Consider the following 16,843-nt stretch of genomic DNA (forward strand, 5'->3'; position numbering starts at 1 on the left):
GCTGGATGCAGTCAGGTTTAAATTTAAATAAAAATTATATAATTATATATACTATATAATTATGTATTATTTATACATAATATATACAGTATATATATGTAATTGTTTCTGATGGCACTTTCATTCCAGAAAAATAGCTTGGATTTAAAAAAAAATATATATAGCATAAACAAATAAAAGTCCTGTGTGGGTAAAAAGGAATAAAGAAAGTTGTTTTCTCAGAAAATTTTAAGTGTGCGGATCTAATTCGTCTTTCATTCTCTGTGAACTGCAATAAAGTGCAGTACTCTCCAGCTCTGGAGTTTTGTTTTACATACTGATATACAACTAACTCACCTTGAAACATCTGTTGTATATCAACATGAAGCGCGAATGCATTTTATACCTGCAGGTAAGGGAGAAAGACTGCATGTCAAAGGGAGAAAGAATGCAGTCCTCCACACTGGCAAATTACTTCCAGGTATCCTGGAATATTTATATAATATATGAATATATTTATATTTATATTTTCTCAAATAAATGTAAAAAAAAACCAAATTTATTCAAGTAAATATATTTATATATATGAAATCTGAAAATATATTACTCTTTGGAAAGGAAAAGTTTAGAATTTGACTGCACAAAAGATTGAATAACTTCAGTTTGATTCTACTTTTAATAAAAATTAACATTGATTGTAAATTTCTAAGGTAAAATGGTTTTATAAATGACCTCATAAATGCAAACTGCTGAATTCGTAGTAAAATTGTTGTATAAATATTTCAGTCTTATTCCATGTGCTTGGTTTTTTGGTGTTTTTTTTTTGTTCTTTTTTTGTAACTACCAACCTATCCAGCACTGACTTACTGCTTGGATAAGTACTTGGATAACATTACTGCTTTGGATAAGTACTACTTGTAATTAGAATGTTAGAACAACTGTTCTACATTAAAACAGACAATCAAGCCACCAGATCAAAACTACAAAAAAAAAAAAAAAAAAAAAATAAATTTATTTACAAAAAAAAATCTTTTTTTTTTTTTTTTTTTTTTTTTTTTTTAGCTCTTCTAACCTAAGTATACAGCAGGTCTTCTTCATAACATGTGAAAAAGAAAACTGTATTAATTGCCCCATACACGTCTGTTTGCCCAACATCCTGCTGCCTGTAACCTCCTGCCAGATACAGTGCCTATCAGGCTCTGTAATGGCACTAAGTGCCTCAAGCCACCTGTGCTGTAGCCACAGCACCTCTAACAGGTCCTTCTTCATTCTCTTGGGAAGCACTGGGTTTCTTGAGGTGGATTGGGATTAAAGGGACTCTTATTACCTTCTGGGGTTATTCCTGTGACAGAACACTCAGAGCTCCAACCTCAGGGTGAACAACATCTTACAGATCCACTGCTCAGCAGTACCTTTGAGACATCCAAAATTTGGACTTGGTGCCAGGACACCACTGTAGCTCTTCCTAGAAAATTTGTAAAAATCTGACAAAACTCACATAGTTGCAATGGAATTCTTTCCTGAATTAAAAATAATAATAATAATAAATAAATAAAAATAAAAACCTTTCTGTTCAGGACAATATGGAAATTTCAGTTTACCTATATGGTGACAAGTTTATACTGATACAAGTAATCAAATAACATGTAATATAGATGTTCAGAACATATTGCTTTATCACTGAAGTTGTTAAAGTTAAGGGTGAACAATTACTTGTTGAACTGTATTAGTCTCCTACAATAAAAACCACAAAGACTAAAACAAATACATAAAAAGGTTATCTTTATTCTTCTGGGTTGTTAGCAGTGTAGTTATTTTTGGTAAAACAACATCCTGCATGCAATTTACCAGTACAGAAACCAGTTTCTGTAGAAGCAAAAGCCCATCTATAGTTTCTTTTGTAAGAATTGGAAGGCATTTCACTGCCCATTACACAAGTTAACTGTTCATTCTTATGAAGAAAGATTTTGAATAGCAAATTATATTTAAAGCACTACTACTGCACGACAAATCCACAGGACAAGCAGGCAGTGAGAATAACATGGCAGAAAAACAAGGTTTCTATGACAAAAATTAACCTGAAAATTGATAGACAAGAGCATGATTTTAAAAGAAAACTTCCATCTTGTGTCACGTACAAGGAACTATCACTGATCAGAAAAAGATCTATGCTGTTCATTTCTTTTAAAACTACCACTTACTAAAATCTGTTTTCATACAATTAGCAGAGAATTGCAATTGCCAATTCATACTGTATCTTACGTTCCCCTCCAAAAAAACCCAAAAAAACTGTTACAGATAGAAATAAAAATGATTAACATAAAGATATTTGTATTATTTCTAACATGTATAAAATATTATAAAATAAATTTATTTGCAAAATAACATGAAGAGATCAATATATATATATATTTATAGCCTCACATTTTAAGCAAGTTAAGCAGTATATTAATCTTCTATTGTCTGTTTATTCACAGCATAACACTAATAAACTCAAAATAAAATCTATAATAGCAGCAAACTATTGCTTACTGTTGTGAGGAATGATGGTCTTGCTGAATAGTTTTTTTCCTTTCTAACACTCACATGTCTTTCCATCTTAGACTTTAATAGCTGTAGAATAATAGCAGCAAGCATGCATCAGTTAAAGCTTCCCAATTATTTAGAGTATTACAGAATATATCATATAATTTACTGAAATATTAAAAGCCACATTTATGAGGGTACATATTTAATGCAATAAATATAGTACTTAGGTCATTATCTCTTTGTTCAAACAGGTACCACTGTGTAAAACAACTGACTAAGTAACAGAACAATTTTACCTATGTAGGTTCTATAAGCTTTGATGTGAAAAATTCATCTAAACCACAGTGCAGAACAAAGCTGATTCAAGTACATCATTTGGTCATATCAGCCTTCTATGGAAGACTGCATTTCATAAAGTGGAAACCTGGCTAAAGTCCTATGGGGCTCAAAGTTACCTTCAATGTACTTAGTTTATATCTTCAACATGATCAGCTTCTCGAAGTATGCTAATTTCAGCCTAATGTACAAACTAAGGCAATGTTTGTTCCAATAGGTATTTTGCTATCATTTTATACATGTAACTTTGATTACTGTATTAAATAGGATTTATATATGTGAAATTAAATTTGTAGAGACTGACATTAGAATGAAGTATGGAAGTTGTTGCAAGGTCTACATTCTTTTCTTAACTAAGTAAAATAAACTACTGCTTTTTTTTTTTTTTTTTTTCTCCAGTGATTCCCTGTAAGCAAAAATTTGGTGTTTATAGCTACTCTACGATAAAATTGCATTTTAAGCACTCATAAACTAAGAGTAACCTTGGACCCTGAAAGTAAACTAACTCTTTTTTACTAGTTCTGCATTTATCAAATAAGAAATTTTCTGTAGCATGATGCATTTAAATCATTCACTGAATAGGACTATGTGAAAAATGAAGAGTTAATAGGAAATATTAAACAAGTATAGTAAAATCAAGAGAACAAATTACTAACCTCCTTTCTGTGAAAATGATTCTTCTGTTCTGTTTTCTGATAAATTATTTTTCTAAACTATATTCTTTATCATTTGCTGTTGATTTGATGTAGATTCTAAGGTCCAAGTGTCTGGACACTCTCTTTTCTGCTTTTAGAAGCGGTGGCTTGAAGAAGACTATGTTCACATTCTGACTCTGTAATTACCTAACTCATGACATTGTGTTCCTCTGTATGAACATTTATCTTCTTCCTCAACAGAGTACAATTACAAATAATAGAATGTGAATTACAGCAAATGAGACCACCAAAGGAAAAGATACACATACATAGTAGATGAAATGCATACAGTGGATACACGTATTCCACAAACTTACTAGAACTGATAATTTTGCCCTCCATTAAGAGTCCATATAGTCCAAGTAAAAAGTTTATGTCTCCTCTCTATTAGTGCCAGCTGGTAATAAAAACTATTCTTCTGGAATGCTTGTTTCCCTGCTACATACAGGGTTTGCTACCACATGTCATTATCTCAGTACAGGCACTGACAATAGCACTCGGTAAATAAGTAAAAACTTGTCATTTTGGCATAATCCTCCAACAGAAGTGTTATTGATAAAAAAATTTCATCTTCTGAGGCTTTAAACAGCCACCACTGCCCACTTCTTTATGTCTTCTTCCACTTTTTATTTCCTTTTCTGTCTTTCCCTTTGTCTTCTTTTTCTGATTTGTCATCTTCATATTTTTCCTTTTCTTGTTTTGTTACGCTGTCATAGGAAGGTGGATATGTGGTGGATGCAGTCATATCTGTTTTTTCTGAAGTTGAATTTTCACTTAGCTTACCAAAAAGCATATAATTTTTGCTAAGTATATCAACCCCATCTTTGCGGTACATATATGAGAGTTTCTTTATTGATCGTCTTAAAAGATAACATCTATAGGCACGCTGAATAATGGTAGCAGACACTTCTTCCTGTTTCCGTTTTAATGTGGTTGTGATTGGTTCATAGGAGACTTTGGAAGGATTGGCTGCCATAAATCGGTCTTCCATCTGTACTCTGAGGGCATCCATCTCATCACTGTCCCCTAACACACGCTTTGTGAAAGCAAACAGGATGTCGAGGCAGTGAATTCTGTCACCGCTTACCATGGGCAGATCCATTGCAATCAGCTGGATCTTGTTTGGTTTTGGTATATTAAGAGGAGGATCCAGAGAAGCTGCAAACTCTGATAGTTTGCTGTATTCTATGAACTGTGTTGCATCTGGATCGTATTTTTCCCAAACCTCATAGAACATCTCAAAGTCATCCTCACCCAAGGGCTCAGCACTTTCTTCAGTTGCAACACCAAAATTCTCCAGAATGACAGCAATGTACATGTTCACCACCACCAGAAAGGATATGATGATGTAGCTGACAAAGAAGAAAATCCCAACCGAAGGGTTGCCACAGTCACCTTTAACAGAGCTCCCCGGGTGAACTTTGTTAGGATCACAGTCCGGCTCCCCACTGTTAAGAATTGGGGCTAACAAGCCATCCCAGCCAGCAGATGTGGTAATTTGAAATAGGCAGATCATGCTGTTGCCAAATGTTTCAAAGTTGAACATGTCATCAATTCCAGCTTCCCTCTTAACGTAGGCAAAGTTGGACATGCCAAATATGGCATAGATAAACATGACCAAGAAGAGCAGCAGGCCAATGTTGAACAAAGCAGGAAGAGACATCATCAGAGCAAAAAGCAGAGTGCGGATTCCCTTTGCGCCTTTAATGAGACGCAGGATGCGACCTATTCTGGCAAGTCGGATGACTCGGAACAAAGTAGGGGACACAAAATACTTTTCAATCACCTTAGCTAAAAACATACCTGTGAAACATAAAAATAAAATTAGAAGAGTAACAGAAGAGATACATAAACTACAACACAGATTATGAACAAAGAACAAATCTATCTATGCAATTTCTGGAAAACGTAATTGGAAGAAGAGTCAATAAATTTTATCTGCTATTTGTAATTCGAGCTTTTTTCCCAGTACTCATAGAAAAAAATGAGTATTATGATTGATACAGAATTATTGAGAAGGTACGACTCTGAAGTATGCTTCTCATTTCCTAAAAAATCAGAAGCAATGATAATCAAATATTCCTTTAATGTATAAAACTTTTCAAAGCATTTTATATATTACTATAATTCATTTGAAATACAAGAATTTCTTACCTACTATTGAAAGGATAACAACCACAAAATCAAAGATATTCCAGCCAACAGTGAAGTAATAGTAACGGAGCGAGAAGAGTTTTAAGACACATTCTCCAGTGAAAAGGACAACAAAAACAAAGTTAATCCAGTATAAAATATTTTGCATAAGTTCACTCTGGTCATCTGTTTCTATCATCATGGTGACCATGTTAAGACAGATGAGGACCATAATGCCGATGTCAAATGCTTGTTTTGTTACAATATCAAACACCAAACCTTGCAATTTATTCTGAGGGGAGAAAAAAGAAAACGTGACACTAGCTTGTATGTAATGAACACTCTTTTTTTTCCTGTCTTTTTCTTTCTTACTCAAAATATACTCAAAAACCTAAAAGTGCTCTTCAGTCACTTTTCTAGATTTCTGTTTCCCCCTCAAAACCCAACACGTTCCTACTTCTTAAGATCTTCTGATTCTGTATTTCCCCAGGCAAAACAACTGAGAATATTTTCCTAAAGGATGAACAAATTTCAGTTTAGAATGGAGAATTTCAATTAGGCCTAGACCATTTTAAAGTTGAGGGAGACTTTTGATAGTTAACATACTGCTGTTGCTCAATGTACATGACATAAGAATAGCATGTATTCTTACCGCTGGCCTAGGTATAGGTTTTTGTGGTTTCTTGGAACCTAATTTCTTCATTGCATTGTAGTATTTCTTTTGTTCTTCTGTCATAAAAATGTCCTGACCTCCTAGGTAAAATAAGAAAAATAAAAACCAATTACAGCCAAGGCTTACATTCCATTAATACGCAGAACATCACTTTTCTGAACTATGCATTCATTCTTATAATACACTGCTATAAAAACCAAAATACAATAATCATATCAAAGATTATTAAAGTATCTCACAAGCCTTGATGGAAAATCAAAACAAATTAAGGAAGTAAAAAAAAGGACTTCTGTTATTAAAAAAATTCAGATACAAAGATAATTCAGTTAAATATGAATGAAAAAACTTATAGAAATACATATTCTATAGCTAACAGTAAACTCCACACTATAAAACAATGAACTAGAAATAAGTTTCAAAAGTAGAAGTAGTCATTCAGAACTGATAGGTCATCAGAAAGAATGTGTGTGGTGTATAACCAAGATGTTATAATTGCAATATAATCAAAAGAGTAAGGCAAAAGCAAACAAGGATCGCAAAAGAGAGTAAGTAGAAGAGCTTACCCTTGGGTTGAGCTCACTAGAAGATACCAAAAGAGGAGGATCTCCAGAAGAGATCCTTCCCCTCTGGTAGCAAGCTCTTAAATAGGTCCAGGAGGGGTGCAGCCTGGCTCCACCCCTTCCGGCAGCACAGGTGAATTGCCTTCACCTGTGCTCCTCTGGCTGACTCAAGGCTCACCTCAGGTGATTAATCAGAGGTTCAGGCCGTGACTCAGCAGTTCCCATACAGTGTGGAAAAACGGGATTACTGACATTACTTATTTCTCAGGATGTATGTTTTACCATGGGTATACAGGTATCTCAGTTCAAATACTTGCTGCTGCAATAGAAATACTTCCACAGTGAGTATCTGGTGTTCGATTATCCACTACACTGTGCAGAGAGCATCAATAAGCACTGATACACTTTTTAAGTTTTCTTGTCTGAATTTAAGGTAGGCAATTCGAGTAAAATAATATCTAGATTGTTATGTGTAATACACATGAAAATATTTAGCAAAATTGTATTTCTGACAAGTGACTTTCCTTCCATGCATTTGGTTTTACATACAGGCATTCGTGATGTCAAAGCATTTGGAAATGAATTTCAGTCTAGATGAATCTGTGACTTTGTCAAAAATAGTGTTGATCATATTTATCGATAATGTGAAGATGTGTTTGAGCCTTTCAGCTATGGCTACATGCAGACATGAAGGTCAGAAATCAAAAGAGATTTTTTATAGTATGTTCTCTTCATAAACCACATGTTCAAGTATAATTCATTTATTAGAGACCATAGGTCCTGGAACTAAAGCAAAAAGTCAATTTGCTGATTATGGTGGAGAATAATGAAAAATCTATCAGCAGATTTTACTCAGCAGGAATTAAAAAAAAAAAAGAACTACAAAGGAACTGGCGTTGAACTGAGGACTACATCTGCTCTCTCACTGACGTGTGATGTAATACCAAGCAAGAGTTAACATCGCTGTCTCAGTGTGCCATCCATTGGGAGAATAACTGACTCAAAGTGGGATAAACATTACTCAACATTATAGTTGAAGACTTTAATGGTTAACAATTTGACAGCTAGTGGGATGCACACAAGGACCAAAGAAATCAACATAGTTTAACTACACAGAGAAAGTATATTCTAACGTAAGGCCTTTCCCATATCTTAAAAACACTGCCCAAAACAAATAGCTCATTGTGATGTGAATGCAGAGCAAAGACAAGAATATTGCTGCATTTCTATGAGCAAAGGTGCCTCTATAAATACAAAAGACAAGCCAGTAATGGCTGCTAATTTGTTCTATTAAACTGAAGAGTAGCATGCAGACAGAATGTTCCCCAGCCTGTTCAACTATTTTGGTGACAGAAGTTCAAAGGATGTACACAGACACCACACTGCCAGAAAGAAACCTTATGAACATTTTTCTGCCTTTTTGAGTCATAATGACTACAGTAGCCAGCATCTGCCAATTTACAACCATCTCTTTACTGGACATGGTAACCCCAGAACATAGAGACTGATAGAAATATCAACAGCATATATATAACTTCCTAAGTCTTCCTCTCCCAGGATCAGAAGAAACAGACTCAGCTTCCTCTTTAGTCCTGGAATCCTCTGATGTTATTCAAGGTGCCTGTGTGGGGGAAGAAACTTACTGAAGGATAAAGACAACATCAGTTTTATAACTACAAACTGTTTATATTTGGATAAGCACACAAAAGACTCAAAGGATCTGATGAAGCAACATATGAAGCTATAAACTCTAATCTCAGTTGGTAGGTACTTTTCCAAGATTATCTTTGTGGAAAAAAAACCCAAATGTGTACTGGTAGATAAAAAATAATGGTCTGACTCCATAGGGTGGATATCACAAGCCATGCTGGGTGACCTCTATGGTATAGGCCAATCTCTCTTTCCTTCTGAAGGACTAAAGAGGGAAATGAAAAGAAAAACTGAATCAAAATAGAAGAGAAATCAGAATAAAATAGTTCCTGTGCAACTATGAGGAAAAATAAAAAAGCAACACCAAAGCCCCTATTCTGAGAGGCAGGTATTTACATACAACTCAGTGAGAATAATTTTATACAACTACTTAGGGGAAAAGAAAAACATTGTGAAAGAGTTAAAAAGTAAACCCATCTCAAAACTCAAGTGAGAATATAAAGACAGTCATCAATGGGTAACACATTTCTTCATATTTTAGATTTCATAAAAGCTTTACTCTTTTTTGTATAACATGACAGAAAACATTCCACTGGATCTATTCAGCCAAGATTATCTCACAAATTTATCATCAGGATTAGACTTAGCCTAACAGAGGGCCTCAAGAGATTAAGAGATGGAAAGAAACGTTTGTAGATTTCTGCCCAGGATATATATGGAAACACTGGAATTTTCCAGTGCAATATGTCTAGCAGTATCTTTATTTTAGTACAGTGAATAAAATTTGATAAATCACCTGAAATTGCAAGTGAGTCTACGAAATGACTCTCTGATTCTAAGAAATTATATTCTACTTTGCTATTATTTAGTGGCACTTATTTTTTTTCTAGGTAAATAAGACTCCAGCACTCTGCTCCTTTCATATACAGACAAAGAAGCCTACCATAGAAAACATTCAGAGTTTAGATAGCAAACAGAATTTAACTTGCCATCATAGGATGCATTTTAATCTATTTTAATCCTTGTGGAATTTTTGATACAAACTTACGCTCATTTGAATAACAGAAACCATTTCAGCTGAGGGAAAAAAAAAGTCCCCCACAAAAAAACAAAACAAAACAAAACCACCAAGACACATTTTCACACATCAATAATTTTCTTTCTCTTGCAAACTCATTAACAACTCAAGACAGTTAACCAGCTCTCTTTATCTTCCGTTTCTTTGTACAGATCTGCATAACACTTAAAGACAATGAAGTATGAAGAAAATGAAACATGTTGACACTTATCTTCTTTTTTTGTTGGTTAAAGTTATCTATGATGACACCAATGAACAAGTTTAGGGTGAAGAAGGATCCAAAGACGATAAAGGCAACAAAGTAAAGATACATGTATAGGTTATCCTCGTACATGGGCTGTTTCCCTACCTATGTAACACAGAAAAACAGAAATACATCACCAACAACAGTAAAAACAGATTATAGAATACTATAAGAAGAGAAGAACAGAAGCTGTGTTTAGCCAGACAGCAACAAAGAAAGAAAAATGGGGGTAGCGCAACAGTTATTTTTGGAGAACACCCTAAACTTGTTCAATCTTTGATCATGTAAATTCATTCAACGTCTCTTATTGCATACAAATACTTGCAATTCCTCTTTAAGGTCATGTATAGCTTCCTAAATTTGAAAGAAGTATATGAAAATCTCAAAAGTAAATCACTTGCTACAGATTTTATACAAAAAGGAGCTAGAGAGACAAAAGATGCAAACAAATACCTGCATTAAAACAGGCAAAGTTCTGCCATTTTATTATTTCAGATCACAGAATGTGACTTTGTATTAGCTACTGCACGTAACTTTTTTTATTTTTGGGAACAGGAAAAATCTCAGTTATAAACATCCATACAAAACTAAATTTCACTAGTTAGATTACTCAATTTACATATATACATTAGTACTTCTATGTATATTCTACCTACTAAAAGTACACGCATTTAATTTCTGTAGAAATTAACTACTAATAATAACTAATAATATATTTAATAGGTTTAACTTTAGACCTATAAAGAAAAAAGTCAAAATTTTATGTTTTTTTAATGTTACTTTATTTCAATTAGCATTCAAGAAATAATCTGATTTGCTTAAAATTGGTAAATTTTACATTGCACTTACATCCCTAGAGTCAACAGCAGCATACATGATTTCCATCCATCCTTTAAATGTTGCCTAAAAACAAAGTTTGTTAGTTTCCATCAAAGCTTCAAATAAGAAGAAACATCAAGTATTTCAAACATTCTGAACTACAAAACCTTTTTGCAATGTACTTGTACAAAGAAGTAGCAGTAAATGCTAAGAGATGGTGGTAAGAAATGAACTATTCAAAAAATTAATTAAGTGTGGAATGTTCCTTCTTAATAAATAAGCGCTGAACAGATTATAATCTTCATGAAAATTCACGTAAATTCTATGTGGAGTGAGTTGAAATAAATATCTGAACATTCAAGAAAGACTGCAGCGTACAACAAAGTTCTCAGCTCTTAGAAATTTCTGACAACAGAAACTGGAGAATGCCACCACTGGTTGGCATTTTCAGGCCTAATATGTAAGTAATTCTAAAAGAAAGTCCAGAATGTAAGTAGTCCCAAGAAATCTTTTTAAATTATGCAATTGCTTAGCGACATTTAGAAATAACTACTACTTCTCCCTTGAGCAAGCAGCTGCCAGCTAACTCGCATAATACTAACTACCCACAACCAGCTGGAGAGTTTAAAAGACAAAATAATGGCCAAGTGCTTATCAACACAAATGTTTTCCCAGAAGCAGTTTGTCAAGTGAACCTGATTAAGAATGCAAGTTTCTGTCCTACTGCCTCCAATTTATATGTGTTGCAGGTGGAATGCAGCTATCAGGAATAAGAGAAAGAACAGAAACGAAAAAATGAATTTAAAATCTTTTTCTTTTATCTCTTTATTTCCATATCAATAGTGAAATGTGTAAGTGACGTGGAGAGAACCACTATTATTATTTGAATAAGCTCTGCAGTGTATCTGAGTATGATGCTAAAAATCTGCATCAACATGCCTTAACACCTTAATGAATCAAACAAATGATTTAAAAAAATCCCAGTGGTTTTTTTTTTTTTTGGTTTTTGTTTTTGTTTTTTTTTGAGAAGAGGGGTAGGGAGGGAGAGATTATATTTTTACATTTTTTATTTCTATAGAATTGGAAAATGAGTAGCTGGATGTAAAGAAATCTTACATTTACTTGGAAGATATTAGATATTTGTCTTCTTCCAAAACATCTGTAGAATCTATGAGATTGTTACCATAATCAATTGTAAATAGCTTCATAGAATAAAAATACTTTATGTATATATTGTAAAACACTGAACACTGAAAATTATGGAATGAAATGCTACTGCTACACAACTTTAAGCTGGAAAAATTTATCAAAATTTATACACTTACTACTTGAAGCAGAGAAAGATAACCAGCTCCAACATTATCGAAGTTTACTTTCACATTTTTCCATTGAACATCTGATGCAGTGCTCCTACGATTTTCACACATAGTTTTGTTATCAACTTCATCTGGTTTGAACTGAAGTCCAGTTGTGGTGTTAACACAGTAAAAGAACTTGCCAGCAAACAGATTTACTCCCATGATGCTGAAAATTAGCCAGAATGTAAGACAAACCAGAAGCACATTCATTATGGATGGGATTGCTCCAGTAAGAGCATTCACAACCACCTAATGAACAAACACAGAAAAAAACTTTCAGAAACTATATGCTTACATTTATACCTAAATAGCAATGATCAAGTTGTGCTTTTTTTCTGAAATAAAAGATGTAGAGTAAAACATCAGAATATACTGAAATAATGCATATAAAAAAAAGAAAAACATAATAGAGTCATCCACTACTGTTTGCCTTGCTACTGCACATGCAGTTCCGTGTTTCTCAGTGATTTAATAGCTTATTAGGCACATTTTTATGAAATTCTTTTGCACATTATTACATGGTCTCCTTTTTTCTTACCCTCATTCCTTCGAAGCGTGACAAAGCTCTTAGAGGTCTCAAAGCCCTTAATGTTCGGAGAGATTTAATTGCACCAAGTTCTGAGAAACCGAGAGCATTAGCTACTAAGCTAACTAAGGAGACCTAGAAGAAAAAGAACAATCTTTTCTTTTTAAAGTATCCTCACAATAAAAATGTAATACCTAGAAGGAAGATTAATTCAATCTGGATATTGGAGGCACAAAAAAGGGAATATAAAGTTGTCTGCAAAATTCAGAATAATTTAAACAAAAATAAATGTTAATCTCTAGAAATTAGCCTTGCAACCTAGTAAACAGTAGTAAGTACTGTACTAGTCAAAATGAGGAATGTTGATTCACAACTTTTTGAAGTGATGCATTTGGCCACCACTCTCTGTTTTCCTCAAACCTTTTCTTTGTTACCTCCTTGCTCTCCCATTCTTTTACTCTCTTCATGACATCCCAATCTTCACAGTGCTTCACCAGTAAGTCATTAAGCCCAGAATCAGCTGTCCTACTACAACCTACGTGCTCCCTCCATCTCCCTTCTGTGTTTGCTTCCTCCTTGCTCTGTTACTGAATACAAAAGACTGAAATCCTTTCAAATAATACACCTCAATCACTGACTGAGACCCAAAACAGCAAGACAGAGACTAAAGAGATGGAGTTAACAATAACATATAAATGAATTAGTATTTAGCTACTCATTACATAATTACAACAGAAACTCGTTTATCAATATATCATTCTCTTATTTTTAACTCAATTTGTATTCTTCACTGCATATTTACACATCAAATTGGAGTTGCATGAAATGACTAGACTATACACCAGAAATAGGTTACATAGAGACTATAGTACCTACATCAACAATCAGGAAGTCCAGCCAGCACCAGGCATTAGTGAAGTAAGTTTGAAAACCATAAGCCACCCATTTTAGCACCATTTCCAGAATAAAGATATAAGTGAAGATTTTATCAGCATAGTCCAGTATGACCTTGATAGTCTTGCGCTGTTCAATATATATATCTTCAAAAGCCTGTAAAAAATGGGTTGCATGTAAGTCAGATATTAATAGGACTTTGGAAACTAAGAAGCCATAAGAACTGATGAAAAAAAGGCAAAGAAAAATTGCTTTTTTAACTATTTTTTTTAACCTTGAAAAGCCAGCATAAGCAGAGACAATTGGATTACAATATAATGAGTAAAGTTGCCAAACAAGCTTTTAAAAAATTTTATTAATAATCAACACGGAATTACAAACTGTCACTCTGATAAGCCCACTTTGACTCAAAGAGAAGGCAGACTCCTGATGATAATAAATACAACCAACAGAAGAGAAAAATAAGAGAACGTGAACAAATCAGCATTTGTACTGCTTTTGAAGACAATTTTAATTTACAGCTGAATATCTGTTCCAGTTATTGTTCTAATTTCCTCAACAAGATTTTAAGTATAATCCTCTTGATAAGCACCCTTTCACACATGTATCATCTTGTATTCATCATAACTGACTTGCAGAAGGTTATTTGACAACAGAATTTTAATGATTTTATATGCACTGGGAAAATATTATGGGAAGGTCTCCTTTTAATCAACTCTCAGTTTTTCCTTAGTGAACATAAGTATGTTTTAACATATGTTTAAAACATATTTTTTATCTATACACTGTTTCTATGGGTGTATGTTCTACTTACCAGAGTACCACTGCTGAGAAGAATCATGAAGACAATGAATGTTTCAAACCAGTTGTGTTCTACTATCCTGTAGCAAGTTTTTCTAAGGTTCCACCAGATTATTCCTCTTCTGCTTTCCATATTGCATCTACAGCATTTAAACTTCTGTATACAACCTAACAATACAATCACAAGCCATTATAAGGTTTTTGAATCATAGAATCCTTGGAGTTAGAAGGGACCTTTAAAGGTCATCTTCTCCAACTCCCCTGCAATGAACAGGGTCATCTACATTTAGATCAAGTTGCTCAGAGCCTGGTCCAGCTTTGCCTTGAAAGTCTTCAGGGACAGAGCATCTATCACCTCTTTGTGCAACCTGTTCCAATGTCTCACCACCCTCATTGTAAAATACTTTTTCCTTACACTGAACCTAAATCTCCTCTCTAAGTTTGAAATGAGTTCTTCTTGCTCTGTCAGCACAGATACTGCTAAAAGTCTGTCCCCTTCTTTCCTGCATCTCCCCTTTTTTTTGCCCCTATGAAAAGCAAAATTAATCACATTCTAAGATTTAAATCAGGACCTGGAGCTGCACTGGCAAAAAAGCTTCCTTGAACTGCAAATGCTTGTTTCCAACAATTGCTAACTTCAAATTTCATTTTCATACCTTCTGTAAAACATGTCTGTAGCTCTGCTGCTTTTTCTGGTTCAGTCTCAGCTTTTTCTTCAAAGAGAGCCAAATTAACTGTACTTCCTTCAGATGAGCTGGAAAGATTTATCTTCTGAAAATAGAAGTCCATAGTAGCAGTTATACTTTCGTATTATTTATATTTTTAAAACTGAAATTAATATTAAGCATGCAACACACTGTATCAGTAACAATAAGAACAACACTTGTCACACTTGTCACACAAACATCCACATATAGCAGTCAATGCTGTTGAAATGTGCATAAATCATCTCCTTTCTACCACCAGATAGTAGCATTATGCAGTATTTTACTGAATTCCAGAAATTCTGGAATTATAATACAATGTTAGAATTCCTCAAAAGTAACTACAAACAAGTAGATTTTTAAATACTTTCTTTTTTTTTTTTTTTTTTGGTCCACTATTTTCTTTCTATATTCTATCTATGTCTGTACATTTTAAATCAATATGAATTATACTGTATGCTTTAGATAATATATGTTTGTAATTGCTTTCATCATGGCAGTCTCCTCAACCTTGACAGCAAAGTTCTTGATAGTACAAGCTAACTACTTCTAGCATGTGACAAATTTACAATAAAATTTGGTTACCGTTGATTAATAAATATTAATACATTTACGTTCTTTTTGTTTCAATATAATGATCATTGGTAGATTGGAAAATGCTAAAATCCAGGATAATTATAAAATCCTGTTTCAAATTTGAACATGAATTTGAACACTTCCCTAATACATTTGTAAAACGAATTATGCATGCCCTATGTTGACATATAGTTATTGCTACAACATGAACACTTTTGTTTTGTTTTTCAAATGTAATCAAAAGTTTTGAATAGGAAAAAGTATGACCAATACATTTCAACTGGCATTAATATGCATTTATGCAATCTCTTTTTTTTTTTTTTTGTCAATGCACATATGTATTACATCGTGCATTATGAAACTACCTGTTACTCTGGTACGCATACCTGTACAGTTAACACCTTGAAAGAAAAGGTATATATATATTTTTTTTAAATAATTGCAATAGTACTAAAACAAATGCTAATAAAAACATAAGCTCAATTTTATTTTTTATCATGTAATATCCATGTACCTTGCACTCAGTCCATAATCTGGAGATTTTAAATGAAGAACGTGGTGGCCTGTACATTTGATCTAGGTATGAGTACCAAACTAAGTCTAAGTAGTTTTTGTCATGGCATTCTCTGACATTTTATGATCTCATTATGAAAAGTACATAATGTCAGACACAGATTCACTGAAACACAAGTAAATGTCTGTAGGGAATGATGTAAGCACACTTTGTAAAACAGCCTGAATTTCGTACAATTTACATCATTTTCATGAATTTGCTAGACTTACACAATTAATAGGTATTTAAAATATAACAGCAGACAAGTTGAACTACTTACACCTCATTTTTAAAATGAGTGAAAACAAAACTTTTAATGAAAGTCTACTTTTTATATACACACGTTTGTGAAAGAAGGTAGAGACTACTTAATAAGAGAAACTAATTCAGTGTTCTACATTAACTTTTATTGAAAATAATTTTATATTTCCTATTTTGCAGCTATTTCAAAAATTGTCTGAAATAGAACTCCAAACTTACTCACGTTTAATGTAAACATCTCTATTCATTTTTAGAAGCATTAATTTTAAAATACAAATATTCACAGCAAATCTTTTCCCAGTCGCTAATCCTACTGAATCTGAGAAGAGCATTATAAATGCATTATTTTATTAATATTCTGCTTTCATCATTCCATGACATAGCTAATATTTTTAAAAATGCTGCAGCAGTGGTGGGAAAACTGAATTTATGAACTGAATTATAAAACACAAAAATAATTACATCTTCTTATTT

General features: G+C 33.3%; 1 protein-coding gene across 15 annotated transcripts in view; it reads right to left on the reverse strand.

Annotated features, from left to right (window-relative positions):
• Positions 1-3,438: 3,438 nt before the first annotated feature.
• The window catches only part of LOC122181834 (sodium channel protein type 2 subunit alpha-like), a 37,127-nt gene continuing 23,722 nt past the window's right edge, over positions 3,439-16,843 (reverse strand). For 9 of the 15 annotated variants that reach the window (XM_042874619.1, XM_042874612.1, XM_042874607.1 and 6 more), the window contains exons 17-26: positions 14,932-15,046; positions 14,289-14,443; positions 13,457-13,630; positions 12,593-12,715; positions 12,022-12,303; positions 10,723-10,780; positions 9,841-9,978; positions 6,325-6,425; positions 5,694-5,964; positions 3,439-5,342 (exon numbers count right to left, since the gene is read on the reverse strand). In XM_042874619.1, coding sequence (XP_042730553.1) covers positions 4,147-5,342; positions 5,694-5,964; positions 6,325-6,425; positions 9,841-9,978; positions 10,723-10,780; positions 12,022-12,303; positions 12,593-12,715; positions 13,457-13,630; positions 14,289-14,443; positions 14,932-15,046 — 2,613 coding nt within the window. In that variant the 3' untranslated portion in view covers positions 3,439-4,146. Of the gene's footprint in view, positions 5,343-5,693; positions 5,965-6,324; positions 6,430-9,840; positions 9,983-10,722; positions 10,781-12,021; positions 12,304-12,592; positions 12,716-13,456; positions 13,631-14,288; positions 14,444-14,931; positions 15,047-16,843 lie in introns of all 15 variants that reach the window. The other 6 variants (XM_042874611.1, XM_042874609.1, XM_042874610.1 and 3 more) reach the window with 3 other exon arrangements.

Source organism: Lagopus leucura, unplaced genomic scaffold, assembly GCF_019238085.1.
Source record: "Lagopus leucura isolate 7727_CA_CO unplaced genomic scaffold, USGS_WTPT01 Super-Scaffold_100012, whole genome shotgun sequence".
NCBI lineage: Eukaryota > Metazoa > Chordata > Aves > Galliformes > Phasianidae > Lagopus > Lagopus leucura.